The sequence below is a fragment of the Balearica regulorum genome, chromosome 24 (assembly GCF_011004875.1).
Source record: "Balearica regulorum gibbericeps isolate bBalReg1 chromosome 24, bBalReg1.pri, whole genome shotgun sequence".
Classification (NCBI taxonomy): Eukaryota; Metazoa; Chordata; class Aves; order Gruiformes; family Gruidae; genus Balearica; species Balearica regulorum.
The window spans coordinates 4,412,437-4,438,760 of NC_046207.1; the positions used below are offsets into that span (position 1 = coordinate 4,412,437).

The 26,324-nt window shown below is 58.9% G+C and overlaps 2 protein-coding genes across 3 annotated transcripts; one reads left to right on the forward strand and one right to left on the reverse strand.

Moving 5' to 3' along the window:
- Positions 1–1,026: 1,026 nt before the first annotated feature.
- On the reverse strand, positions 1,027–2,361 carry LOC104643550 (eukaryotic translation initiation factor 1). The gene is made up of 4 exons (XM_075775034.1): positions 2,197–2,361; positions 1,781–1,944; positions 1,565–1,666; positions 1,027–1,248 (listed from the first exon to the last, which is right to left on the reverse strand). Exons 1-4 carry the CDS (start codon positions 2,225–2,227, stop codon positions 1,204–1,206), a joined length of 342 nt encoding a protein of 113 aa, XP_075631149.1. The 5' UTR covers positions 2,228–2,361; the 3' UTR covers positions 1,027–1,203.
- An 8,308-nt stretch (positions 2,362–10,669) lies between these two features.
- Positions 10,670–25,217, forward strand: LOC142604991 (keratin, type I cytoskeletal 14-like). Of its 2 annotated transcripts, XM_075775002.1 has the most exons (9): positions 10,670–10,821; positions 19,071–21,070; positions 22,357–22,439; positions 22,976–23,132; positions 23,365–23,526; positions 23,622–23,747; positions 23,855–24,075; positions 24,558–24,595; positions 24,932–25,217. In XM_075775002.1, exons 2-9 carry the CDS (start codon positions 20,549–20,551, stop codon positions 25,027–25,029), a joined length of 1,407 nt encoding a protein of 468 aa, XP_075631117.1. In that variant the 5' UTR covers positions 10,670–10,821; positions 19,071–20,548; the 3' UTR covers positions 25,030–25,217. The 2 variants fall into 2 exon arrangements, with proteins under 2 accessions (XP_075631117.1, XP_075631116.1); XM_075775001.1 differs by lacking the exon at positions 10,670–10,821 and having other exon boundaries at positions 14,713–21,070; positions 24,932–25,208.
- The last annotated feature ends 1,107 nt before the right edge of the window (positions 25,218–26,324 follow it).

The following is a 26,324-nucleotide window of genomic DNA, read 5'->3' on the forward strand; positions in this document are numbered from 1 at the left end:
GGCACCCAAGAGCGGAACTCAGGCACTGCCTGCGCCCTTCATTACCAGTCTGGGGGCATTTCATGGTGCTGCTCTGCACCCCCACCCAGCCCACCTCAGCAGGGCACCCACAGAGCCCCCTCCTCGCTGCAGCACCCATCTCACAGGAAGCAGAAGTGCTGACCTCACAGGAACGCAATGAGCACAAGACCGGGTGCAGGGGTTAATGAACTCCGGCCCAGGAAGGGAAGGACTCCACACTCCCTGTTTACCAGCACAGCACCAGCACAGCACCACACCTTCCCCTTACACCCCCAGAGCCGCTTGTCCCACCCTGGCTGCCCCCCCCCAGCCAGAGGGAATCCCCCCGGCACCAGCCAGCATCTCTGCTCACGGAAAGCAAAGCACTTTGGCTCCAGAATGCAACTGAATCTACCAAGCAAATGCTTTTGAAAACCATTTTTATTTAAATAAGATTTTAAATACATTACATAAAACATTAAAAATGAAACCAAAGTCTGTTACTTCACAGGGCATTAGGCAGCAGTTGCTAGTAACACAGAAGCTCTGCAGCTCTAGCTACAATAGTTACATTAGTCCAAAACTGATCCCTTGTCAGAAGTTTAACCCAAGGCAGCGGTTCCTTCGCGTGCGCTGCCCCGGTGTCTTGGGGCGCACAGGGCACCAGCACCTGCCCGGCCTGAGCTGCCGCCATTCAGCCTCGCAGTCGCTCTTCAGTCCTCCCGGTGTTCAGTCGAGCTTCCCCAAATCCCTCTGCCACCAGGAGCCAGCGCTGCCTAGAGGAAAGGCACTATCGCCCCGTGCCATGTCACAGCCGGCACTCACGCCTCGCTCCGTGTCGGCACCGCCAGAATTGCCGTCCATGGGGATGGGAGAGCAGCTGGGCTGAGGAGCGATCCGGACAGTCTCTGGCCTGACGGGCCGAGTCCCTTGGTTTAACTTGGAACATCTGGTAACTTTTGGCTTCAGGCTGGACGTGCCAAACGCCCGATTTACCTCTGTTAAATGAGGGACAGCAAGACGAGATAGCATGGGCTCGTGTCAGTTTATTACATCACTGAATTACACTAGTCCAGACTGAACAGTGGACCCAAGATCGTTACATTACACAAACTGGCTGGTTTTAAACTTATGACAAGGGACAGATGGGAATTTCATGGTAAGGAAATCTTCTTGCATAAAGCTTCGGTGGCCCACAGGCACTTAAAACCCATGGACTTTCAGCTGGTCGTCTTTAGCCAGTCCAATCTGCAAGAAAGAAAACGCACTTTACAGCACACCAAAGCGGACAGGCCTCTGCGCACGTCCGTACGCCGTCCGCGCTGTGGAACCGTCCCAGTTCTGCTCCCCCCTGAAGTACGGAATGAAGGTTAGACGGCAACTCCAAATCCTTGCTGGATGGTATTTGCCTCAAGCAAGAATTTCAAGAAGAACAGAAGGAGCTTCCTCTGTCAGCCTGCTCCTTTAACACTAAGAAAATTAGAACCTGGATGGTTATTAAAATAGAGACTCGTGTTTAGTTTAAAGTTTAGCTAGCACATGCAGCAAACCGAAGAAATCCTACCTCTACGAGGAACTGGCATATGTTCTTGCGCTGGTCACCTTGCAACTGAATCACTTCTCCATATTCGGGGTGTTCAATTACAGTACCATTGCAGGCAAATTTCTGCAACAAAAGAGAAAAACCGCCTGAGTACGACACACATTGCGAGCGCCGCCCCGGACGCCCCCGCAGCCCCCCTCAGCCCGAGCGCCCGCGCAGGCGAGGGGCTGCACCCACCTTTTTGAAGGCCTTCACCAGTTTCTTTTTATCGTAATCATCCGCGATGCCCTGGACTGTGGTGAGGGTCTTCCTGCCGTTCCGCTGCTGGATCCTTATATGGATGTAGTCCTCAGTGCCGGCAGGGAGCAGGTCATCACCCTTACTTGCATCAGCAAAGGGGTCTGCGGAGAGCGCCCGTCAGACCCCGGCCCGCCACCGCCCCGCCGCGCTCCCCATTGGCCAGCCCGCCCGTCCGTCAGGAACAGGACCCGCCTCCCACCCCCACACACACACCCCACACACCCCCCCCCCGCGGCTGACGCAACCGGCCCCGGGAATAGTAACTGCGCCACGGGGCGGGGCCGGCCCAGGGCGGGGCCGCTAGGCCGCTCCCCCGGTCCGGCCCGGCCCCACCGCCGCACAAAGGGCCTCACCGAAGGGTTGGAGGTTCTGGATAGCGGACATACGATACGCTTCCCTTCCCTTCCCTCGGTGGAGGCGGCGGCGGCGGCGGAGGAGGCGGCGGGCGCGGGGAGGCGAGCGGCTCTCGGCGGAGGATGCTCTCGCGGCGGCTGCTCGAGACGCTGTCAGGGGGGCGGGACTGGGGCCGCCCGCTTATATACCGCCTCCGTGTGACGCCAGCACGCACGGGAAGCGAGGGCGGTGATTGGCCGTCGCGCAGAGGCGTCACTCCGCACGGGCGAGCGCGGCCGCGCCCCGGCTGGTGCGAGAGGCACCGGGCGCATGCGCGGCGGAGGCCCGGGCTCGGGAGGGAGGGGGGCCGACCTCGCGCGGGGCGGCGCGTGCGCCGTGCGGCGGGCTCCTGGCGGGGCCTGGGGCCGCACCGTGCCCAGGGCTCGGGGCTCCTCAGGGCCGGTCCTACCGCGGCCCCGCCGCCCCCCGGCCCCCCCGATCCTCCCCCGGCGCCCCGCTGGCCTCGCCCGCGGCCTCTGCTCCCCTCGCAGCCCTCTGGGCCCAACTCTGCGGCGGGTTGCGGGGCCAGGGCCCGGTCTCCGGAGTGTGTGACACAAACCCGGGATCCCAGGGTGGGACGGGGCCTCGGGGGTGAGATCCTGCACCCTGCCTTTGGGTGCTGGCTCCCCGAGGTGGGGCGGGACCCCCTGTGCAGCGCAGTGCCCAGGCTCCCGGCCTGCTCTGTCCCCCCCGCGTGTTGCGGCAGCGGTGACCGGCTGCGACACTCTCCGGACGGGCACGGGAGCCGGAGCCGGCAGCAGCGAGATGCAGTTCGGTCGGCCACGTGCCCCTGCAGCACGGCGTGACAGCCGAAAGCTGCTGGAAGGTTGAACGCAGGCGGTACCGAGGCCCACGGGGTGCCCACGGGCACGAGACCTTTGCTGTCCAGCCCGTGTCCTGGGCAGAGGGCCTGGGTTTCTGCCGGGCGGGCAGTTACCTCCCGGCAATCAAAACACATAGCGATCCCCCCGCGCTGCCAGCCCGGGGGTGACTGCCCCGTCCCATTCCCTGTCACCTTGTGTGGGCCCTCGCAGCCCGGGTTTGGCCCCGCTGAGCCCAGTGCAGGCCAACGCATCCACCCTGCCCTCCGTCGCTGCACCCCCGCCGTGCTTTGTGGATGACTTGTGCACACTGCAGCCCGGGAAGACTCGGCCTCAGCCTGGAGAGCTTGCCCGTGGATGTACGTTTGTCACTCGGCTATCACCGTGATGACAGCCGCGCTTGAAGCAAGCAGAGCGTCATGTGCAGACAGAAATCAAGCTTCTGTGCTCATTTTCCAAGGCCGCTGGGCTTCCAAGGGGACCCCGTCAGCTCTGTGCTGCCCAAGAGCTCAGGCACTGCTGGGCAAAGCCGCCCGTTGTTGCCTCCGAGCTCCGGTCACTGGTCAGCAGGAATTGGTGATCTCGGGTCTTGTCCTTTCCTCAAAGCCCTGTGGGTGGAGATGTGACCGAACATACTTCAAAACCAGATGCATTTAATCCTGCTTCGGTGTCCTGATTTGGGGGTCAGGCGCCTGGGTCTCAGTGTTCAGTATGAGCTGCTAAAGAATGACAATTGATGGCTTTCCTGGTGCCTGCTGTGTGGCTAAAAACCCCTCGCAAACCGAGGAGTGTCTCCCAGCACTGGCTCAGCACAGTGCGGAGCGGAGGCTGCTGGCAGATGAACATCACATCCAGCTCAAAGATGTATGACATGTTCTAAAAATACACTGAAACCCCAGATACGAAGAACAGTAAATCTCCTACACAAATTAATGGGGTCAAAAGCCACATAGATCCAAACAGAGCATAAACTCTCCTCTGGGAGCTAGTTAGAGCCACGTACAGAGCGGGAACGTTGCCCCTGGGGTGATGTGGGTCTGTTGTGTTGCATCTGTTGGGCTGTGGATGGTTTATCAGCTCCTTTTAGATCTCCTGCAGCCTCAGCTCTCCCTGTGTAGGTGTTCCTGCCCTGCTTTGGGACCCATGTCTGAAATGCTATGGATTTTTGACGGATTATTGGCATCTGGGTGTGCTGCCATCTGTGGGTCCTGGCAGCCATTATGTGGTTTAGATGTTGCATCATTCTTGGGGGCTTTATTTAAGATAAAGGCAAATTGTTTATCTTGCACTAGGTAGAAGGAGTAATTTGGGTTGCTATATTTCAGTGTCTCTCTGGTGTTCCTAAAGCATCTGTCACTTTTGTATGTCTGTATGTGACAGATCAGCTGGAGAACTGGCTTAAATTTTCATTAAAATGTGAATTTGCTCCATCATGAACAAAGCAGATGGCTCTTCTCTCTCCCCTCTTTTTCTGATCAGGTTTTAGCAGCCGCATGGTGGTGCATCCAGACAGCAGAGAAGCAATTAGACATTTACACTGCATCTTTCCGCTGGAGGCATTTCAAAGTCCTTACTCCAGCAAAGTGACTGTTTATCGTACTCGGTGCCAACCACTTGAGCAGAGTCAGTGGTACCTCCTGTCTTGTGCCTGCTGGTGGGCAGGCCGGTCCCACGGCCGAGCCAGGACGCCCAGGACGTCCCAGACAGTCAATTTATCAGCGTCGCTGCAGATTCACAGTGTCCATACGACACGTCGGGGTTTGTATCCTCGCCACTGGACCCCCAGAGCCTTTTGTAAAATACCAAAAGAGGCGAGCGGGTGTCAGCACCAGAGCTCAGCCCGTGGCTGGTGACGGGCTGAATGCCGCCAGGGAAACGTTAACATCGATTTTTCGTCCTTCAGAGCAGGATTCAGAGCAGGCACCTGCAGTCTCGGCTGGCTTCAGCTGGGCACCGGGGCTGAGCCCCCCCTGCACCCTCCTCACGCCTGTCCGTCTTTGGGTGCTCCTGCCTCCCTGCCCGCCCGGGGAGGTGCCTCCTCCCAGGGAGACGCTTGTCCGGGCTCCCCACGAGGTGGCAATGCTGATCTCCTTTGCAGGAGCAGCTCTCGGCGGATAGCACCGAGTCCCTGCGGGTTTGGTTTGGGTTTTTTTTATGTCCAGTGCCTGGCAAAGAACCATCTCCCTCCGTCCTCCCCAGGCTGGACGCTGGCTCCATGCACAGGAAAATCCGAGTGCGCGGGGCTGCGGCAATGTCTGTCGAGCTGCCGGGTTTATTTTGGGGTCGGCAGGAGGAGCAAGGAGGGCCCAGAGCTGGCTGTGTCCTCTTGACACCTCCGTCATCGTCCCCTCATCACAGACACGGCTCTGCAGTTGTGCTTTAGACTGGGGGTGGCTTTTGGAAACCATCTTGTCCCTCAGCAGCCGGGGGTACGCAGGACCGCAGAAGGCCCCTGTGACCAGGAAACGCTTTGGTGGCGAGGGCAGGGGCTGCCCGGCATCGGTGCTCCTGGTGACGTGAGGATTTCAGGGGAAACGCTCCCGCGTGCACCTGCACGCGTGCGGCACGACGGGCCCGCTGACCCTGGGCCGACGCAGCTCAGCCCAGTGTGCAGGAGTGCTGCAACGGCGGTCTGAGGTGCTCACGGGTGCTCTTGGGTGGGTAACCAGGCCTGCATTGCTGCGGGTCTCTGCCTTTTGAGTCTTTCAAGGCCATTTCACCCTGTGCTCTGAGGTGGGGGGCCTTGGTGCCCCTCCGATACACCTGGGACGTGGAGCAGAAAGGAAGGAAGGAATCATCCCGGCATTTCGCCTTACTGCCTCTCCCGCAGCTCAGAAATGCCCTCTGGGCTGGGACATTCCTAGAAACCAGCTTTTCTCCTCTAACATCCTTCCTGCAGCCTCTGTGTGACTGCACAGACTTGGATTCAGGATGAGCTGGATTTTTGATGCACAGTATTTGATCGCATTAATCAGCGAAGGCAGCACTGACAGACGTTAGCCCTGGTGATTAACCTGCTCCTGGAAAGAGCCGAGGCATGGCTGGGGTGAGCCCAGCTGTCACGGGGCCAGAGGCAGCGCAGGGAATCCCAGACTATTTGCTCAAGTACCACGTTCCCTTTCCTTACACAGCCCGTCCTGGCAATTCACATCCCAAAGTCTGTAAACCCTGGAAGTCTTTACTTAATGAGCAGGTGGGCTGATCTCTGCCCGCCTGAGGTGGGAGCCGTGGCCTGCAGGATGCTCTCTGTGACACCCATCTGCCCGATGCTCCGGGGATGGAGGCACTGGACGCACTGTAACACAGACATTCAACGGAGGGTTCCATACGCACATACCCCCCCACACACCACTGCATGTCCCAGCGCAGCCCTCTCCCCTGCGATGCACAGCAAGGGCCGTCTGCGGGCAAGTCCTCATTCCCATCTAACCCGGTGACCCCCGGTCACCAGTTTGGCTCCTGGTGTACCACTATTCCGGCTTTCTAATGGTGTTTATTCACCCTCCTTCCCTCCCTCCCTCCCTCCCTCCCACTGCTCAGCTCCCCCCTTCCCCTGGCAGGGGTCTGTCTCCCACAGCTCAGCCTTTGCCTTCCCAGCGCTGGCTGTGAAACCTCTCCTCTCCGCGAGGTGCCAGGAGAGGTCTAAGCACCGGGGCTCAGCCCAGCCCAGCCCAGCCCAGCCCAGCCGACCTGCTGGGGCTGGTGAGCAGGCACAAGCCTGGCTCACAGCCCGGCTCAGCCTCTCCCTGCCTGCACTTGTGCACCAAGAACAGGGACGATGCAGCTTCCCCCGGCTGCGAACGTCCCCATGGCCGGCCTCACGCCGTGCCCACCGGGTGGGTGCTGGGGAGTCCCAAGGGGCGAGGGGCTACAGCCCGAGCTGCTCCGTCCCTCCGGGCTTATGCGCAGCGCCTGCGTGCTGGTGCAGAGGTGCTGGGGGTTGTCTTGGGGCTGGGGGATCCCACAGGTTTCCTGCAGAGAAGGGGTGCTACACCCTCCACTGCAGCCCTGGACAGTTCCTGTGTCGTTCCCATGGGGCCAGGATGAGGCCTGTCCCTGCACCACAGGGATTCCCCTGGCCGAGGGTCAGGCCCCCCCGAGCACACAGCACTCGGCACTCACATTGCACCTAATAAAGGTCCAGGCTGTTCCTGGGCAGGGCAGCCCCTGCCAGGGCTTCCCAGGGTCCCCAGGGGCTCTGAGTGGCTGGTGGAGAGCAGAGCTGCTGCTCTGAGACACGGTGAGCCCTGTGCATGGGCCCCACTGGCCCCAGAGACATCTCTGGGCTCCCCACGGCTGTTCCCCCCCAACCCCCCCCGGCTTAGTGATGGGGAGCAAGTCCAAAGGGGTTTTTTTCTGCAGTGGAGGGCCCCAGACCAGGTGGCGAGGGCAGCTCAAGGTGCCGGGCCATGGAGAGACGTGACAGGTTTTTGCATTCAGTCTCTCCTGATGGAGGACGGGAGCGTGGTGCTGCCGGCACCTGGGCTGACTCAGAGCCTCGGCATCGGGCTGCGCCGGGGAAGAGGGCGGGATGGCCCCAGCACGGCCTGTTTGCGCACGTCAGCGCACAGGCTTTTGCCAGGCACGTCCTGCTTTTCTGCAATTTATCTCACCTGGGCCACGCTGTCGGGACGGAGAGCTGCTCCAGGTGCCATGGGAAGGGGCAAAGGTGCTGGGCTCTGCTCCCGCCGGGTCCCTCACTGGGATGCCGAGGAACAGCCCGGGACACAGGGGTCCAGCCAGGGACGTAACACAACTCCCACTGCTTCTGCCCTGCACGGCCCCAGCCCTGCCTGTCCAGCTGGGGGGGGACACAATGCCGCAGTCCTGCCCTGCAGCCCCCCCTGCTCCTGTCTTCCCCTTCTGGTCTGGCTGAGCCAGGCAGCGTCCCCCGAGCGTGGCGGGAGTTCCTTGCTCTGTGCCAGGGAGAGAATTGGGCTCATAGAGAGACCCTGGGCAGGGCCTTTGCTGGAAGTCTCGTGGGCCAGGCAGGGCCCCGCTGAACTGGGCTCCCGGCGGAGGGGAGCTCACCACTAGCACTAGCAGCAGCACCGGCGAGGTCTGTGGACACGGGACAGCCCAATCTGGGCCCCTTCCTGCCATGCTGGGTGCCCGGGTATGGGGATACCGCGAATGCACTGGGAAGAGCAGTGAGACCCCCCCTCCCAGGTATCCCCCCCACAGCCCCGTGCTGCTGACGCTGCTTTGCACAACGGGGACCGAAGCAGAGCCCTTCAGAGAGAAGACCCTTGCCATGCAGCTCTCCCTGCGTGTCCGGGGGGCTCCAAGGCCCATAGGAGGACCAGGCCAGATCGTTGCTGCCTGCTTTGCACTGCCCCGTGCATCTCCGGCCGGGCTGGGGGTTCCTCCTGCTCATGCCAAGGGAGGAACCAGCCCTGCCGTGCGACCAGCCCAGCTTGCAAACAGCTCAGGCATCCCACCCTGCCCTGGTATGACAGGGAGAGGGCACCGGGCTGAAGCCACCTCTTGCTGACCCAGGGGTGAAGGGACAGGAGCTTTTTGGGGTAACAGCAGCAGAAATGGCAAGCACAAGGCAGAGCCCGGCAGTCCCCAGCCTGCTGACTTGAGCAGAGAGGAGGGGCAGGTCAGGCCAAACACCTCGATCAGCATCTGCCTTGCTCCAGTTTGTATTTCACTTACGAGGCAAAACCTGGGAGGGGTGTGAGCGCTCCCTGCGCACCTCCAGCCTCTCAGCCCTGCCCCTTCCCTGCCCCAGGGCCAGGCACACTCATCCCTGCCTACACACAGCAACTCCCCGAGGCCCAAACACTGGCCGCCGGCCAGCCCTCCTTCCCGCACGGCTGGCAGAGCCCAGCCCTGCCCGCCCCGTCACGGCACGACGCCCGGCGCTGCAGAGATTTGCCTCTTACAAAACACTTGGCCATGGCACCCGCCCTACCTAGCCGGGATGGGAGCTGGCAGTGGGGCCGGCCACGCCCTGGGGTCCCAACACCCTGGCTCCCAAAATGGGGACAGGGACAGCCTGGCCCTGGGGAAGGGGGAGCTTTGTGGGCACAGCCGGGCTGCAGAGAGCACAGATTGCAGTGGCAGAGGGACACTTGCGGGGACCCAAGGCCCTGGGGTGCCTGAGGTCCTTTGGGGCTCAAAGCCCAGAGCCGCAGCTCATGTTTGCTGCTGTGTCCAGCAGCTGCATGGCCCTCCTGTGGCCGCTCACGCTGCCTGGGGCTTTCCTGGCACCCCGGCGGTGCAGGAACAGCGTGTTTAGCCCGTCCCATGGCACCAGGCAGCACAGAGCTGCTCAGGCCCCTTATCTCGGCAGGCCAGCGTGTGCTGGCCTGGCAGGGGGACAGGGAAACCTGGGCAGGCTGTGCCTTAGGGGTTCAGCGAGAAAACAGCTCGGCCACAGCTGCTTCTTTTGGCTACGAGATGTCAGGGAGCCGAGCACCCACCTGCCTGCAGACCTGCCAGGCCTCTCCCAGAAGCAGCACCCCAGAGATGACCCCGCGATGTGCCCTCCCCAGGGGACCCTGAATCCCCCCAGCTCCCCCCCGCTGAAGCATCTGCAGGCGGTGGTGTTTGCTGGGGCCTCCTGGCTGCTCCATCTCCATCCGCCCCAAAGCCCCTCTCTCTGCAGGGGGGTGTTTGCTGCGGCCCCCGAGCACAGGCGTTGTGGTAACGGCGCTGCTCAGCCGCCATGTGCTCGGCATTCCCGACAGCCACTGTGCTCGCCCGTGGCACGGGGCTTCCCGGGACAACCAGGTCAAGATGGAGCCGTTGCCTTTCCACAAGCGGCTCCGTTGCAGTTTTTGCTGCACTCCTGCCACAGGCTCAGCCTGGCGCTGGCCGGGAGGTAGAGCCACGGCAGCTGGTCTGGCGTGGGGCAGGAAGGGCTGGCGGATCGAGCAGGTTTTGGGGGCGCAGGGAAGCCCTGGGTCTGGGTGCTGGGGCCGGTGTTGGCCCCAAGGCTGCGGCACCCCAGCTTGGCAGCAGGTTCTCGCCAGGCTGGGGACAGATTTGGGTGAAACCCCGTGGGGCTGAGGTCGGAGGTGGAGACGCTGCCCGGCACCCTGGTCCCCCATGGCCCTCCCGCTCCAGGACAGGCTCCGGCTGAATTTCAGTCTTTGCCTTTGGTCCTTGCCCAGGAGCGGGAATAAATACCGCACCCCCCCCCAGCCTTCCCCACCCGGGGGCCCTTTCTGAGCACATCGACCTCGCTGGAAGCAACCACGACGCAGGGGACGGGGGCTGCCCAGCAGGGCAGGAGACCCCCCCCGGGGCCGGCGGGCGATGGGGCAAATTGCAGGTGCGTCAGCCCGGTGTTGTTTCAGCTGACACGGCCGCTCTGCCGCGTCCCTGCCGCAGCTTGTCCCCACGCCCAGCGCCGGGCTGTGATTAGCGAGGCGGGGGCCTGCCCGCGCGTTCCCATCTCCCATGTCAGAACTGCCTGCGCCGCCGCCGCCCTCGCAGGCGCTGCCAGCCGGGTGTGCCGCCACACCGCCCGCTCGCCCCGGGGAGACGCCGCCGCTGCGCTGCCTAATAAGGAAACCACCCGCTCCCTCCTGATTGCAAAACACCTTGGACTTGGTGCTGTGCTGACGCTGCCTGTTCCCAGCAGCTCCTGGGGGGTGGTGGGGCCAAAATGGCCTCTGTTACCCCCAGCTGGCCTGTGGCCAACAGCCCCGGGACCCTGCAAAGCCGACGCTCCAAAGCCCAGCAGTGTTGGATGGTGTTGGGGTCCCAGCACCCCGTCTGCAGAGCGAGGGACACGGGGAGGGGACGCAGGTGGGGAACCGCAGTCTGAGCACGGCGCAGCCCCGTGCTGTGGGACCCCTGCACCGTGCGTGGCGTGACGGAGCCTCAACTCCCAGGCCTCGTGCTGCAGGACACAAAGGGCTCGCTGCCCGGCTGGCGGTGCCGGCTCTGCGCCGTGTGCCGCGCCGGCCTGGCTGGTGTGAACCGCGTCCCTGGTCTTGCCAATGAGCCACGGACCGGTGCTGGGCGCAGAGCCTTGCTGCTGTAATGTTCACATTCCTGCGACAGCTATTGCTGGTGCTCAGCCCAGGCTGCTGCGGCACACACCGGACAGAGCCTGCAGCAGGACCGGCAGTCCTGGTGTCCCAGCAATCCCACGGTGGCTTCAACGCTGGGCCACCGGCCCAGGGTGAGAAACATGGCAGTGGCTGGAGGAGGACGAAGCAGGCGGCTCTGGTGAGGGCTGTGCAGCAAAGCTGGCTCGGGTAACCGGCTGCCTGCATCTCTCCGTGTTCATGGGGGACAGGAGGGATTCGGGTCTTTCCCCACTGTTTTCCCAGCCAGGAGGGACCGATGTGTCTGAAGGGGCTCGGCGGGTCCAGCCCTGTCTGTAATTTGGGGAGCGCTGAGTGCCTGCTGGCTGTGGGCAGGACAGAAGTGCCCTGAGCAGAAATGGCCCCTCCGCCCCAGCGAGTCCCATGAGTCCCCGTCCCTCACAACCACCCTGGGTCCAAGCCCTGTGTCCCGGGCAGTCACCGGGAAGCAAAAGTGAAGGGCCTGGCTGGCCACCCACGAGGCTCCAGTCTCTTGAGGATGCTGGTGCAAACCCCCCTGCTCCCAGTCACCAACACCCACACACCCTGACCCCTCGGGGAAGCACGGTCGGACCCCAGCTGTGTCGGGGCGCTGAGCTGCACCGTCCCCCACACAGGGAACAGAGGCACTAGCCCTCCCCAGAGCCTGCAGGAGCTCCTGGGGCAGCAGAAGAGGGGACAAGCTGTCTGCAGCACCCATGACAAACCCAAGATGGGGCTGATGGAAGCCCCCCTGCCCCGTCCCCTGAGCCCGCCGGGCTCCCTGGGCAGGACTGCAGCTGGCCACGCAGGTGGAAAGTTTTTCTCAGGAACTGGCTGATGGTGAAAGTTGTTTCCCAGGTGTGGCCCGGGTGGAATGTAAATCCTCTGAAGTCCTCATCTCCCTTGTAATTAGTCGGGCAAGTTTCAGCTTGGAGCTGGGCCGCCCCAGCCCCAGGCGTGGGAGCAAGAGGGGGTGACGCAGCCAGCCTGTCCCTGCAGCGCACATGTCCCCTCCTGCCCCAGGAACGTGCACGCTGACTCATGGGGACCGCGGGGGCGGTGAGGCTGGGCGGCATGGAGGGGAGCACCCGCAGTTGGGGTGCTGGGTGGGTGCACCCCACTGCGCTCGTGAAGGCACGGCGCTCTGTGTTCTCCAGGCTGGACGTCCCATGGGGACTGGACACCCAGACGCTGCCCTCCCTGCCCTCCCCAGGGGACAAAGCCTTCTCCATGCCAGAGCGGCAGCCTCCCAGTCCCGGGTCTCAGCAGACCCGGAGAAAGGCACCTCTCTGGCTCTGTGGGATGGGTCTGGCTCTGCAGAACACAGGCTGGGCTGCAGCCTGGCCTGGCCCTTGCCTCAAGCATCCCTCACGCTGACCAGCTCTGCAGGCACCATCCCCAGGATGTTGCCACGGGGCCAGCAGACATCTTTCTGGCAGCTGTGAGGCAGCAGATGCCAAAGGGCCTCAGCGCATGGGGCTATGAAAAAACCCAGGCCATTGCATGGGGCTGACAGCGTGTGGCTCATCTCAGGGGAGGCCTGTGCAGCCGTACAGCCAGAGCCGGAGCCACGCGTGGGGGCCAGGCTGCTTCAGGGCCCTGGCACGGCGGCTCGTGGCCAGGGGCTCGGGGTGAGCACGCTGAGGGCATCCCCAGAGGGGATTCACTTGGGAAGGAGCCTTGCACTGCTCCTGCACACCACGGCCGGGTCTCTGCGTGCTTGTGCTGCGCAGTTGGGGGTTGGTAACAGGCGCGTGGCCGAGGGCCATCGGCTGCAGCAGAGCAGAGACAGCAGCCACTGAAGCGCCGTGTCCTCGTGGCAGTGCAGGGGCTGCAGCCACAGCCGGGTGCCAGAGCGACTCTTCCCAGCCAGCACCGTGAGCAGTGAGTGGTGCCATCTGTGGCAACGAGTCAGAACTACGTACAGACATGCATGCACACGAGTGTGCACACCCTTACACACTTGCTCACACTTGCCTCCTCCCCTCTCCACCTGAGCAGGGTGAAGGCCCAGCTCTGCCTGGCAGGACGCAGGCGCCATCTCAGCGCCTGGCTCTGCCTGCACCAAGAGCGGGAGCAGGCGCTGCCTGCCTGCCTGCCTGCCTGCCTGTGGGGCTGCTGGGGCACAGAACGAAGGCAAAACCCAGGGGCCTGGCCGGGACCAGCACCGAGTGGTGCATCCGGCCCCAGTGTGATGCATGAAGCCTCACCGGTGTGGTGGTCCGTTCCCCGCCTCTCTGCAGGGTGCTGCCAGCGGGCTGCACACACAGTGGGCCCCAGGCACGGCGTGCCCCGCGTCCCCCGCGTCCCCCGCGTCCCCCACGCTGCAGGAGCCCCTTGCGGGGGAGTGGCACGGGCAGGGTGCAGGCAGAGAACGGCTGCCCACACTGCAGCACCCCCCTGCACACCCTGGCGGGACCCCTGCACACTTCAGCCCCCCCCAGCAGCCCGCCCTGCTCCCCCCCGCCCCCCCCCCCGGGCCCCGCAGCCGCAGCCGCAGCCGTCCCGCCGCGCCGTGTGCTGCCAGCAGGGGGCGCCCGTGCGCAGCGAGTGCGCCCTCCGGCGCCGCGCGACCAGAGCGGGCCCAGCGCGAGCCGGCGGGTCCCGGGGCAGGGGGCAGGGCACAGCCCCGGTGGGTCCCCGGTGCACAGCCCCGGTGGGTCCTGGGGCAGGGCAGGAGCCCAGTGCACAGCCCCCGGTGGGTCCGTGGTGCGCAGCCCCCCACAGCTCCCCAGCACGGATCCCGGTGTAGGGCAGGCCCTTGGTGCACAGCCCCTCGCAGGTCCCCAGCGCAGTCCTCAATATGTGCCCCGTGCAGGCCCAGCCCAGCTCCCCACTGCACACCCCATCGTCCCCTCAGCTTGGCGCGGGGCCCTCCTGGTGCTCCCCGCGGGGCCAGACGCACCGACACCACCGAGGCTCCCACCGCGTTGTGCTGCCGATGCTGCCAGGCCAGGCGGCTGCTTTGCCCAAAGGACGCTCAGCCGGCACCGGGCTCTGCACCATGCAGCACCGGGAGGTGGGGGCGTGTTTGTCGGGGCCCAGCTGGCCAGGCTACACCACCAAGCTGAGCAGCACCCGCCACCCCAAACCGGCACAGGCCCTGGCTATGCAGACCCGCGTCTACGCGATATGGTGCAGTGAACCAGGGACGAAGTTTAATCACAAGCATTTGCTCTTCCCTGCAGTGACTGGTTGAGCACAGTTATTTGTATTTAAAAAAACAAACCAACCAAAAACCAGAGGCAAAAGAGCTGATTCCAAAGCGGCAGCTCATAATTACTGTTGCAGTATCAGGAGGATCAGCCACGCTCCAGGCGAGAGAGCCGAGCCGAGCGCTGTGCCAAGCCCAGGCAGGTAATTGCCTCATGCCAGACACCCAGCTGACAGGCCGGCTTTGTCTTTTCTCTTTCAACTCATGTACAGAAAATCATTAGTGCTCCGAGGTGGAGCTGTGGACTTCAGCCAGGAGACCTGCGGGGCACGGTGCGAGGGACGAGCGGGGAGCAGGGAGCGTGGTCCTGCGGATGCTGCAGCGGGGGCTGGTGGAGCTGCGGGTGGGGGTGGTGAGGCTGGGGGGGGGCTCTGGTCCTTGGGGGGAAGCTGGGGATGGATGGGGGGAGGTTTATGGCTGGGGACCTCTGGTAGGCACGGAATGTTTCACTCTTGTTAATGACTTCAGAAAACTGCCTGCCAAGTATGGATTAACAAGCGGCCACGTAATTACAACCCTGTGGGAAGCAACAGCGCTGCCTGGTTACAGGGACTGCTTTGGGGCAGTGCGGCGCATCTCCCCTGTGCAATGGCTTTCGCGGCTGGGCACCTTCCCTGCAGCCACGGTGGCCTCCTGGGAGCGCTGCCCCTCCGTCCCCCCACGTGCACAAGGTCAGCGGACCCTGCTGCACCCGGGCCACAGCAGGAGCCTCGCTGCCTTCTCACCGGCAACAGCCACTGCAGCCGTCAGCCCTTGAGGAGCAAGAGAAAGGGAGCTTGGGAGGGGACCAGAACACACAGCAAATCCTATGTGCGGGGCCACACCAAAGCCCTCCTCCAGAGAGGCCAAACTGAGCCAGGGTCCCACCTGGGGAGAGGGGCTTCCCCTGGGGACAGCGCTAGAAAAGCACGGTCCATGGGGGCTGTTTCCATCGCTCGTGCCCATCCTCCTGTGTCATCGGGGCTGTGTGCGTGGGGTGGGTCTGCACAGAGGCCAGGACAAGCCCTGGGAGCGGGAGGGCACTAAATCCCAGCAGAGGCTGCCGTGGAGTAGTCACGGGGCTGGTGGAGCGCCTGTCACCAGCAACGGGCTTGGCACATCCACCCGGGGTCCTTCGGCATGACTGGCCGCACTCCAGAGCAGGGAGAAAAATGAGGCAGATGATCGTGATTCCTGCCCCTCTGTGAGCACAAGCGTCTCCAGGCTGATGCCAGTACCTGCCCCACCCCACTGCCAGCGTCACGAATGTCCCCAAGCCAGGGTTCCCATCTGTGTCATGGAGACCTGGCCTGGAGTCACCGTAGGTGCAGCAGGTGTGGGCGCAGTATGAATGCAGGAGCCGCTGCCTGTTGCCTATAGTCAGCATGGGAGAGTAGGTGTGCAGCTCCCTGCCTGCTCTGCCGTGCCCAGCGAGGGGAGAGGAATGAACAGACAGGGTGTGATCGTATTTCCACACTGACAGAATGACACATGAGGAAATGCAAGAGCTGCTTGCTATCTGGAAGACAGACACTGAAAAAATAACGTGGGAAACTCCAACGGTTGGTGTTTTCTGTGGTGATACAGCTGAAGCAATTGGTGATAGCTTGGGAGTCTGGCTCTGCTCATATACAAAAAATATTCTTTTGTCTAGGGTAAAACACGCATTGATTTGTGGTCCGTCTGTCCTCCCTTTGCCAGCTGGAACGACTCTGGTCACGCCTCTGACTGCAGCTCAGAGAGATTCACAGGGAGAGACTTGGTCCTGCACCCGCTGCAGGGCAGCTCGCCCTGGAGCTCCAGACCAGGGAATCCGCATCTCCGGTCCATGGCTCTGCATAGTGTTACTGGCCTGAGCCCGAGCTGGAGCACGCGCACCAGGATGTCACCAGAGAGCCCTTTCAGGGAAAGAGGGAGCCAAGCTGCTCACAGCACTGAGCTTGCTGGAACGGGTTCCTTGTCCCCAAGCAGGAGCAGAAAGGCTAAGCCAGTTCTTGGAGACAAAACTGGTTGTGATCAAAAGCATTCAGTATCTTTATTGCTAAAACATGCCAGCAGAAAAGCAATGCTCAGCCAGCCTTCGGTTGGGTGAGCTGACAGCACGATGGGCGGTCACAGCCCTTGGGTGGCTCTGAGGATGAATAACTGCAGCAGGACTTGGGGGAAGAGCTTGAACATTCTGTTGACAGCCCGTCTGTGATCCCTGTAGCGAAGCAGAGATAACCGCATCGCTCCGCACTGCCCAGCTGAGCAACGGAGCGTGTGAACTGGCAGGGTTCGCAGCACTGATTCACTGGGAATCACTCCCGTAAGGGGATCGCCTTGGCACACGCTGTGCTGAAACGGGCAGAGCGGGTGTCAGGCAGGGGAGCAGGTCTGTGCTCCAGCAAGGTGCTCACTGGTGGAGACGGCTTGTGAAGCACCGAATGACGCAGGGCCAGGACCTCGCCTGATGCTCTGTGAACAGCTTGGGGCACGGGCCAACACGGAGGAGCATCATCCTTGTTCACATTCACTGAGAGGAGAAAAAGCCTCTCGAGACCCCAGTGCGCCCTGACACGGCGCTGCCGGTCAAAGCAGAGCAAGGTCTGGCTTCACCGTTGGCAGGAGCCAGTTCGGAGCCCAGAGGAGGCCAGTGTAGAGCCACCCCCGTTGTCTTCCCTCCGGTCAGTCCTCACCTTGCTGGCTCCACTGCCGCCTCCTCCACTTCTACAGCTAAAGGGGACGAGGCCGTGCTGCCCGTCTCCCCTCCATCCTGCAGCACAGCAGGCAGCAGGGGATCAAACGGGGTGAGCATCACGCAGCACCCCGCAGCTCGGGCCAGCCTTGGCTCCACTCCACTGGCGGGCTGATGGCTAAACGCCCTGAGCCTGCCCAGAGGGGAGTTTCCATTGCACACACACCATCAAGTTTCCTTTCACGGTAACAGATCTAGGATTGCTTTTTTCCAGATAGTGTGTGGGGGGCTGTCAGGACATGTCCTAGCAGACGATGAAGAACTAGCAGCTGAGATAGAAAGAGAGACAGCATATTTCACTCCACACCTTGATATATTTGTTACCCATTTTGGTGTTGTTCAAACTTACAGAGAAAACCTGTTGGCAAAGGTAAAGCCTGTGCCTGCCATTCCTTCCATGCAGGAGACATCTTTCCCAGGGCTGGATCCTTCAGCTAGTTTCTACTGAGCTGCGAATTGCTGTGAAAGGCACTTGGGAGAAGCTGGCCCACAGGGGAAACCCAATGACTCCTAATTAGTTCTTATTAATGGCTTTAAAAGCACAATTAAGTGCTATTGTTTGAGGCAAATGCAACTCACTGACCCTGGCCTTTTCACCCAGCCCTTACCACAGTGGGTTACTGTGTGCACTGCTTGTCCACTCCTAACCCATAATTTCACCTCCCTTCCTATGCGAACCGGAGGAGTTCAGTTCTGCCTTTCCCCCTGCAGCACACCTGAGGGAGAGATAGCATCTACGGCATGCTTCTTGCTGGAACAGACTCCGATACCATCTCCTGAACATTATGATGTGTGGTGTTTTTTTTCTTTTTTCTGTCTCAAGGGAATTTATTGTGGGTGAGTGTTTCAGGAGAGCCTGGGAGATTGAATTCTGGTAACATGAAATAGCTGAAGTGGTGCACATTCCTCTGTATAATCATGCTCTGCTGACCGAACTTGGTGCTAAGGGTTTCTCTTGTAAGAACGGGGCTGGTTTGGGGCAGCTGACTGGCAAGAACATTGATCAGCATAGACCAGAAAAAGTTGATATTGCAGGATGATCTCCAGATCTCCTCTTAGGCTCCTGTGCCAGCTGTAATAAAAGAGCTTAAAAATGGACCGAGGTGGTGATAATACAGAACAAGGAGCCCTAAATCCAGGTATTTCCTGCCTGTGGGGCTGTGGCAGGGCTTTGCTTCGTCTCATGGCAGTTGTCACCTTCAGACTGACTCCTAACTTGGCCTAAAATGTGGGGGTGACCTGAGCGGGGGGACAGAGCTCACAGCAGAGTTTTTGGATCGTGTGAGGGGCCCATGTGGAGCTGGAGGGTGTTTGCTAGAGCAACCGTGAGCAAAGCGAGCACATCTGGAAGAACGCAGAGCAAGGGTGGCCAAGGAATGGCACTTAAGCGCAGCTCCCACATGTCAGCTGTTGGGTAATCCCATACCCCCCACTGTGGAGGGAAGCGGGCCAGCGGGAACACTGATCTTCACCCTGCCAGGTTGCTCCAGGACTTTGCTGCAAGCTGAGCACGATCATCTGCACGCCCTGCCATTTGCCAGGGGTGGGTCGTTCCCAGGTCCCCTCCTTTCCCCCAGCTCTCTGAGGGGGGGGGCATGCGTGCATCCCAAATCCCCAGATGTTGCGGCTTGGGGAGTCAAAAACCCAAATCTGAAGCCAATCAGTTCTGAGGCAGTGCTACCCTCCACTAAGAGGATCTGGAGTCTGTTTCTGGTTAAGCTGCTTCCTCGGTGGCCGCCCAGAAAAATCACCCCACCTCTCTTGCCAGGTGCTAAAGAAAGAGAACGTGACTCCCTATTAAACCCTTGAGATCTAACAGCGATGCAGATAAAGCGCTGTTGTTATTGTGTCCTTCAGGGAACAGATGAAAGAAAGGAGGCACTATGAATTACCAAGGGTGAGGCTCTGGGAACATCTTAGCAACTCCAAAATCAGTTAAGTGCATTAGAATGTGAAAACAGCCAGAGGGGCCCCAGGAAGGAAGGAGATCACCACAGGAGAGAAAGCACAAAAGGGTTCCTAATCCCTGTAACTCTCTTTCACTACCTCGCAGGCACCTCTGCTAAAAGAAAAAATAACTTCTCTTATCCGAGAATGACATCGCTGGAGCCAGGCAGGCCGGCAGGTTGGGTGTGCGATTTTCCACTGTACACTGCAAGACCTGGCGCCACATCAGTAGAGGGATTTTTTTTTTTTTTTCCCCCAACAAAGTATAAAACAGTGTAGTGTCTCCCTTCCTGGTTCTCTGCTGCTCTTTTCACGCTAATACCTGTCCAGCTGCATTACTATAATCACCGTGCTCAATCCCTTAATAGCACGGCGCAGGCGTGGCTATCGGGGCGGCTGCATTGCCTCATCCCTGGGCATCTCTCCTGCGGTGTCCTGTCTAAACCCTCTGCTTCGCAGGTGGTCGCGGTGTTCTTGCTCCTCACTGCTGCGTGCGTTGCACTTCACCCATCAGTCCTTTTGATACAGGTGCTGCTGAGTTACGTTAGCATCGTGTCTTCAGCTGCAAATGTGTAGGGAAGAGCCTGTCTGCAGGCAGGCCGAAGCACTGGTCAGGGCTGATCCTGCTCTTCCCACTAGAAATTGCACATAATGTGTCTTGGCAGTGGGTATCTAATGCAGCTTCAAATTCTTTTTCTCTGATTTGGACTATTTAAGCATGAAAACCTGCCTCAGCAATGAGATAGATAGAAGAAATTGCGGCACCAAAGCTTTTAGCTTCTACAAATCTTTTGGAAGTCAGAGGCTGCTTCTGTGGAGTTTGTGAAAGGTGATGCAGCAAAGCAGGTGCCACTAGGAAACATCAGGCGTCTGCCTTTTAAACTGACCGAAAGTCCACGTCTGTAGGGACTTTCCAGTCTCTGTATGCCAGTACGTAAGAAGAAACTACTGGAGTTTCTTCTCTTTTGAGCTCCAAGATTTCTGCCAAATACGGTATCAGTATACAGATACTGCCAGGTCTGTGCTTGTCCTGGGATAGAGGTCCTGACGGGAAAATTTCCGTCTGGCTTTGGGTTGGCCCATATAAAGATTATGGATGTGCAGAGCTCTTAAGTCAGCAGCTTTCGTTGCCTTTAGACTCTTCTAAAAAGCAAATAAATATATTTGTAGATTTTTAATGATCTAGTGACTTGGCATATCACAGAGGATTCACTTGTGTTACTTCATGGAGTAGCGGGGTGGAGCTGGAGCGAGCACCACTGTGTCTCAGGTGCAACAGAGAAATGCTAAAACGTAGCCGTGAGCAAGGAGCCTTCGGTCTGAATCATGCCGGGTGCTGGGAACTACAGCGGAAGGAGCAGATCCTGTGTGTGCTGTAGTGCATGTGACAAAAGACATGAAACTGGGGAGAGAAAAATGATGATTCTGAAATTTGGCTCTGGCTGTCAGAGGTGATGAAAAGCGCCGGCAACGCCTCCTGCCCCAGCTATAAAGGGCTCCAAGCCAGGGGGAAGCAAGCACTCGCTGTCTGCGCTGCAGAGCCGGGTGTCTCTCTCCAGCCCTCCGCCTCCGCCAGCCTTCGCCATGAGCACCACTGTCAGGCAATACTCCTCCTCCACCTCCCTCAAGGGCTTCGGTGGCCTGGGGGGAGGCTCCAGCAGGCTCTCCTCCGTGCGTGCTGGGGGAGGAGGCTACAGAGCCCCCAGTGTCCACGGAGGCTCTGGCAGCTACTCGGTCTCTTCCCGCATTGTCTCGGGGCTCGGAAGTGGCTACGGGGGCAGCTACTGCAGCAGCGTAGGAGGGGGCCTCGGCAGTGGCTTTGGGGGTAGCTATGGGGCTGGCTTTGGGGCTGGCTTTGGGGCTGGCTTTGGAGGCGGCTTTGGAGGCGGCTTTGGAGGTGGCGATGGCATCCTCCCGGCTGGTGAAAAGGAGACGATGCAGAACCTCAACGACCGCCTGGCCGCCTACCTGGACAAAGTGCGTGCGCTGGAGGAGGCCAACACTGACCTGGAGGTCAAGATCAGGGAATGGTACAAGAAGCAGGGACCTGGTCCAGACCGTGACTACAGCCCCTACTACAGGACGATCGAGGAGCTCAGGAACAAGGTAGGATGCTGTGATTAACACAGTGGGATTCTTGTTATCAGAGGAAGCAGAAACACTGGCTGCTACTTCTGTAATTAGTAAGCAGTAACAGAGTGTCTCAGATGCACATGCAGAGTATCAGGCTGGAAATCAGAGATTTCTCAATCTCAGCTTTTGGTGGCATCCTTCTAGATGGAACAAATGGCAGTTTTCACTGGAAGAAGCAGATGTAAAAGGACATAATGCAAAAATGAAGACCAAGAGACAAGTCTGCATTGATAATGCATATTTTAGGAGAGTATAAAATGAGTGTGCAGGGAAAGTTGTAGGTGTGTGTGAACTGAAACCCTGATATCATGTTTGTAAACATTCGGTCAAAGAATTTGCAAACTTGTTTCAGCTCCTCTGTATTGATGGGATGTGGGTGCTAAAGAGAAACAGATGGAACTGACCAATAACAAGTTTTTTGCCTCCTTTCAGCAGCCACTGCCCCGGGGCCAGGCTCACTGCAAACCCACCAACCCAGGCAGCTCTGGGGGGATTTCTCTCAGTCCTGAGCTGATTCCCACCATCCCATTTCGGAGGAAGTACTCAGGAGCTGACTTTGTTCTTCTCCGTTACCTCTTACGTATGAATTGCCCCCAGAAAACATGAAGGAAGGCGGTGTGCAGCCGGAGCTCCAGGAGTGCTGGCAAATGATGCCAGGAATCCATTTTCCCTCCCTCTCCTTGGCACCGTAGCTGATGTCCTCCCAAACTCTGACCTGAATCTTCTCCCAGTGTGGATTATTTGCTCCCGGTTCTGTAATATAAAAATCCGAAGCTGTAGGCACCCGCTTACTGCATTTTATTCCATTTCTGCAGTTGACAAATTAAATCCATCCCTGAACAAATGGGCACAAGGTTTGTGGAGCACAAGCACCCTGCTTGGTCCATCTGTCCTGCCAGAAGAGCTGCACAGTGCAGTGGATGTGGGAGCAGGTGATTCCTCCTGCATCATCAGCACCTGCCCTGGAGCATGGGAACAAATGCCATCATCAGATCTCACTCATCTTATGTGGCTTCATGCTGCCTTTTGAAATACTTACTGAAAGATTTTTGGAAAGGGAAGTCACAGAGCAATCAGCCCCTTCCTGCAGTCAGTCTCAGCTCACTCACCCTGATTCCATACACACTTCTGCCAAGGAAACCCCAAGCATCCCCAAAACTATTCCTGTCCCGACAGTCTCACTTGTGCTCCCATCCCTTGGTCAGGTGGGAGGAGTTCCTGACACTCATTTAGTGCTTTTTCTTTGTCCTCTGCTCCAGGTCCTGGTGGCCACCGTTGACAATGCCAACCTCCTCCTGCAGATTGACAATGCCAGGCTGACAGCTGATGACTTCAGGACCAAGTAAGCCGCATTTCCTGGGAAAATGGAGCAAAGTCTGCGGAGGCATTTGATGAAATGAGGAGAAAATCCCATCGAACCCCAAAAGGGCAATGTGGAAACAAAGCCTTCAAAATGAAGGAGTAATTTTCAAAGCAGGAGGTTATCTAAATCTATAGACGTTTAGGGATTGTTTTGCTTCCATGCAAAATGTCACTATTTTATTCCTATTGCTTGTCCCTCTGTGGTACCACCTCTCCTGTGCAGAGAACTTGCCCTGTGTCTCTGCTGTGCATTTAATTTGTGTGTGCATAGCTCAACAAAGCCCGGACCCAGTAACAAGACCCAGCAATATCAGCAGCAAGGTGATGTTGTGGACCGAGATGGACACTGTTTTATCACTTGTTCCCCTGTGTTCATGACCATTCACCATCAGAATGGTGTCCATGCATCGTCAGGATCATGCAGTGCTGACACGATGCCAGCAGCAGCACTGAAGGGCTCTGCACCCAGCTGGACAAGATCCTGTACGACTTTTATGACTGTACTTGTGTTCTCAGGTTCGAGACGGAGCAGGCTCTGCGCATGAGCGTGGAGGCCGACATCAACGGCCTGCGCAGGGTCCTGGATGAGCTGACCCTGGCCAGAGCGGACCTGGAGATGCAGATCGAGAACCTGAAGGAGGAGCTGGCTTATCTGAAGAAGAACCACGAGGAGGTGAGCACAGAGCCAGGCTCAAGCTGGGACCCACAAAATGTCCCTTGAGCACAATGGAAGGGGGTCAGGTCAAAGGCACAGGAGTGTCTCTGCCATGAGGGCTGTCGGGAGGCGCCAGAAACTCCAGGAGGAGACCTGTGGGATTCATATCCTGGGTGCAAATAAGAAATCGGGCATGATGGGAACGTGCCGGTTTCACTCTGACGTGCATCGTGTGTCTCCTTTGTGCCAGGAAATGAATGCCCTGCGCGGGCAGGTGGGTGGAGAGATCAGCGTGGAGATGGATGCTGCTCCTGGAATCGACCTCACCAAGATCCTGGCTGAGATGAGGGAGCAGTACGAGAGCCTGGCAGACAAGAACCGCAGGGACGCCGAGCAGTGGTTCTTCAGCAAGGTGAGCCGGCTCGGCGGCAGCGCAGCGGGGAGTGTGGGGCCCGAGGCTGTGCCCGCTCGCCGGTGCTGGAACGGCACGGTTTTGCCTCGTTGCAGACGGAAGAGCTGAACCGGGAGGTGGCCATCAACACCGAGCAGCTTCAGAGCGGCAAGACGGAGATCACAGAGCTGCGACGCACCATCCAGAGCCTGGAGATTGACCTGCAGTCCCAGCTCAGCACGGTACGAGGGCCGGGGGGCACGCGGGAGCATGGGTCAGAGCATGCATGGGTGCTCCCCTCCCTGCCAGCCTCGTGCCCCCTGAACGCGTCCCTCTCCTCTGCATGCAGAAAGCGGCGTTGGAGGGCACCTTGGCCGACACAGAAGCCCGCTACGGCACCCAGCTGGCCCAGCTCCAGGGGCTGATCACCAGCGTGGAGGAGCAGCTGGCCGAGCTGCGGTGCGACATGGAGCGCCAGAACCACGAGTACAGGGTCCTCCTGGACGTCAAGTGCCGCCTGGAGCAGGAGATCGCCACGTACCGCCGGCTCCTGGAGGGCGAGGATGCGCAGTATGTGCAGGGGCTTTGCTTGGGAGGGTGGGTCGGGAGGAGATGGGTGATAGCGAAGAAAAAAAATGAACAACCTGTGTCCCCTGGAGGATCCTATGAGCCCGTTTCCTGACCCATGGCACGTCACAGGGTCTCCCTCTTTGGTCCTACTAGTCCAGAGAGCCCAGTGGTTATCACAGTGCTGCAGCATCCCTGGGATCCATCTCCCATCCCTCCAGTGTCTCTGTGATCCTGGGGAAGAAGCAGGTACCACTGCTGCTCCTTGCAGCAGGGATGCATGCTGCCTTTACGCCTGAATCCCCCTGGCACACATACATCCCATTTTCTCCCTTTAAATTTTGACACTAGGCAGTGTCCAGAAGGCATTTTAATCACATACTGGTACAAGAAGAAAAGTCAGTGTTTTAAATAATGATTTTGTCTTAGAGACTACTCACTTTTTTCCCCTTTCTGACCATTCTGTCTCTTTTCTCCTCCTGTAGCATGTCTTCCCACTACGTCTCGCAGCCTGTGAAAGAAGGTAAGAACATGTCTTGGCTGAAGCACCGATCACACACAGCTCTGTCATATCCTTAGCCACCTTCTTAGCACAGACTCTTTTTACTAATTTACTAAATTTACTATTTTATTATATTTTCAAAATGTGAATTGACATAAACCACTCTTACAATATACCAAGACATGTTTCAGAAGATCATGTGTGCAGACTGAAACTATACAATAAAGTATTTAGAGGTAGGAACCTGGTGGGTTTCTGAGGCAGTTGTTGGTAATAACAAAACTACCCATGAAAATCTTTAAGACACCTTTCTCCTTGCTTCCCTGTAAGTAACAGTTCCTTCTTTCTCCATTGTAGCACCCATCACTACCCGTCAAATCCGCACAATCTTTGAGGAAGTCCAGGATGGGAAGGTGATTTCCTCCCGTGAGCAGATCACGCAGGCTGCCCACTAAGGCGGCTGCCCGGTTTGCCGCAAACCTCGCATAGCAAAGCAAAAGAAGATTCCAGCTTATGTGCTCTGGCTACGTAGATCACGAAAAGCATCTTCTCTTTTTATCACACCCCTACTTCCCTCACCCTCTCTCTGAGCACTGTGCCGCGCTCAGAAATCAAATAAAGCTTTTCTTCACACTTGTGCAAACCAGGCTCTGGTCTTGTTGCTCTGAAGAGCCAGGCTGTCCCACTCCTGGAGCTGCAGGACAAAGCTCCTCTCTGGAAGGAGTCACGTTCTCCACCTTTGGTACCCAGTGGGGCCAGTACACCTACACTTCTGTAAAAGCAGAGACCTGGCTGCTTCGGTGAAGACAGCTGATGTGGGTGGAGGTCGAGAAAGGAACTGATTACATGGTCATGGGAGGCGAAACCTGTGAGGCGCTTCGTATTTCATCTCAGATTTGGCACTGGGACTTTCAGGTCGGGGGAAAGTGCTGTTGCCCCGGCTGCAATGTACAGCAAGAGTAGAGCTGAAGCTTTTAACTCAGTGAGTCCAAGCAAGAGAGAGAACAAAACCCGGGTCATGCAGCCAGGACCCCGATTCCCTCCCCAGCTCTGTTGCCGTGCAGTGCAGATAATAATTGGGGTAAAATGAAATCAAGCCGTAGATGTGGCAGGGATACACCGGCTAACGCCCCTCCAGAAATACAGACTCGGCTTTGTTTCATTCTTGCTTCCAAAGGCACCGCTAAAGGGCGAGGAAAGCAAGCGATGGTACGTGGTGGGTATGGCCTGTATGAGCAGAGATTAACACTCTTGTGGGAGCTATTTCTGGCACTCCCCGGCTGTCGGTGGCTGCTCCTGACGCAGCAGTTCACATTGCCATCAGCTGGCCCAGCCGTTCCTGGAAAGCCAGTTCAGACACATTCTTGGCTGGATTCTGCCACATTTATTACTTCATAAATCCAACTTCTAAATCAATGGGATGATTCAGAGAAGTGCTACCGAATGTGTGTAAGAATAGAGCTGGCCACGCAGTTTTAAGACCCCTTTCCAGAAAATCTGCCTGGATTTTATAAGGAGATAAGAAAGAATTCAGCTTTTTTTCCCCAAACCCTGAAAGGATCCCCACAGTGCATCATCCACACCACAAGCCGAGGTGGCGGGGCAGGGATGCACAGTCTAGAGGCACCCCATGCTGCAGCCATGCAGCTCTGCCCAGTGTCGGCTGGGGCTGTATCCCCCGTGTCCACACAGAGCAGATCCTCTGCGACACGGCCAGGGCACCAGCTGCCCTGTGCACCCTGCGCAGCAG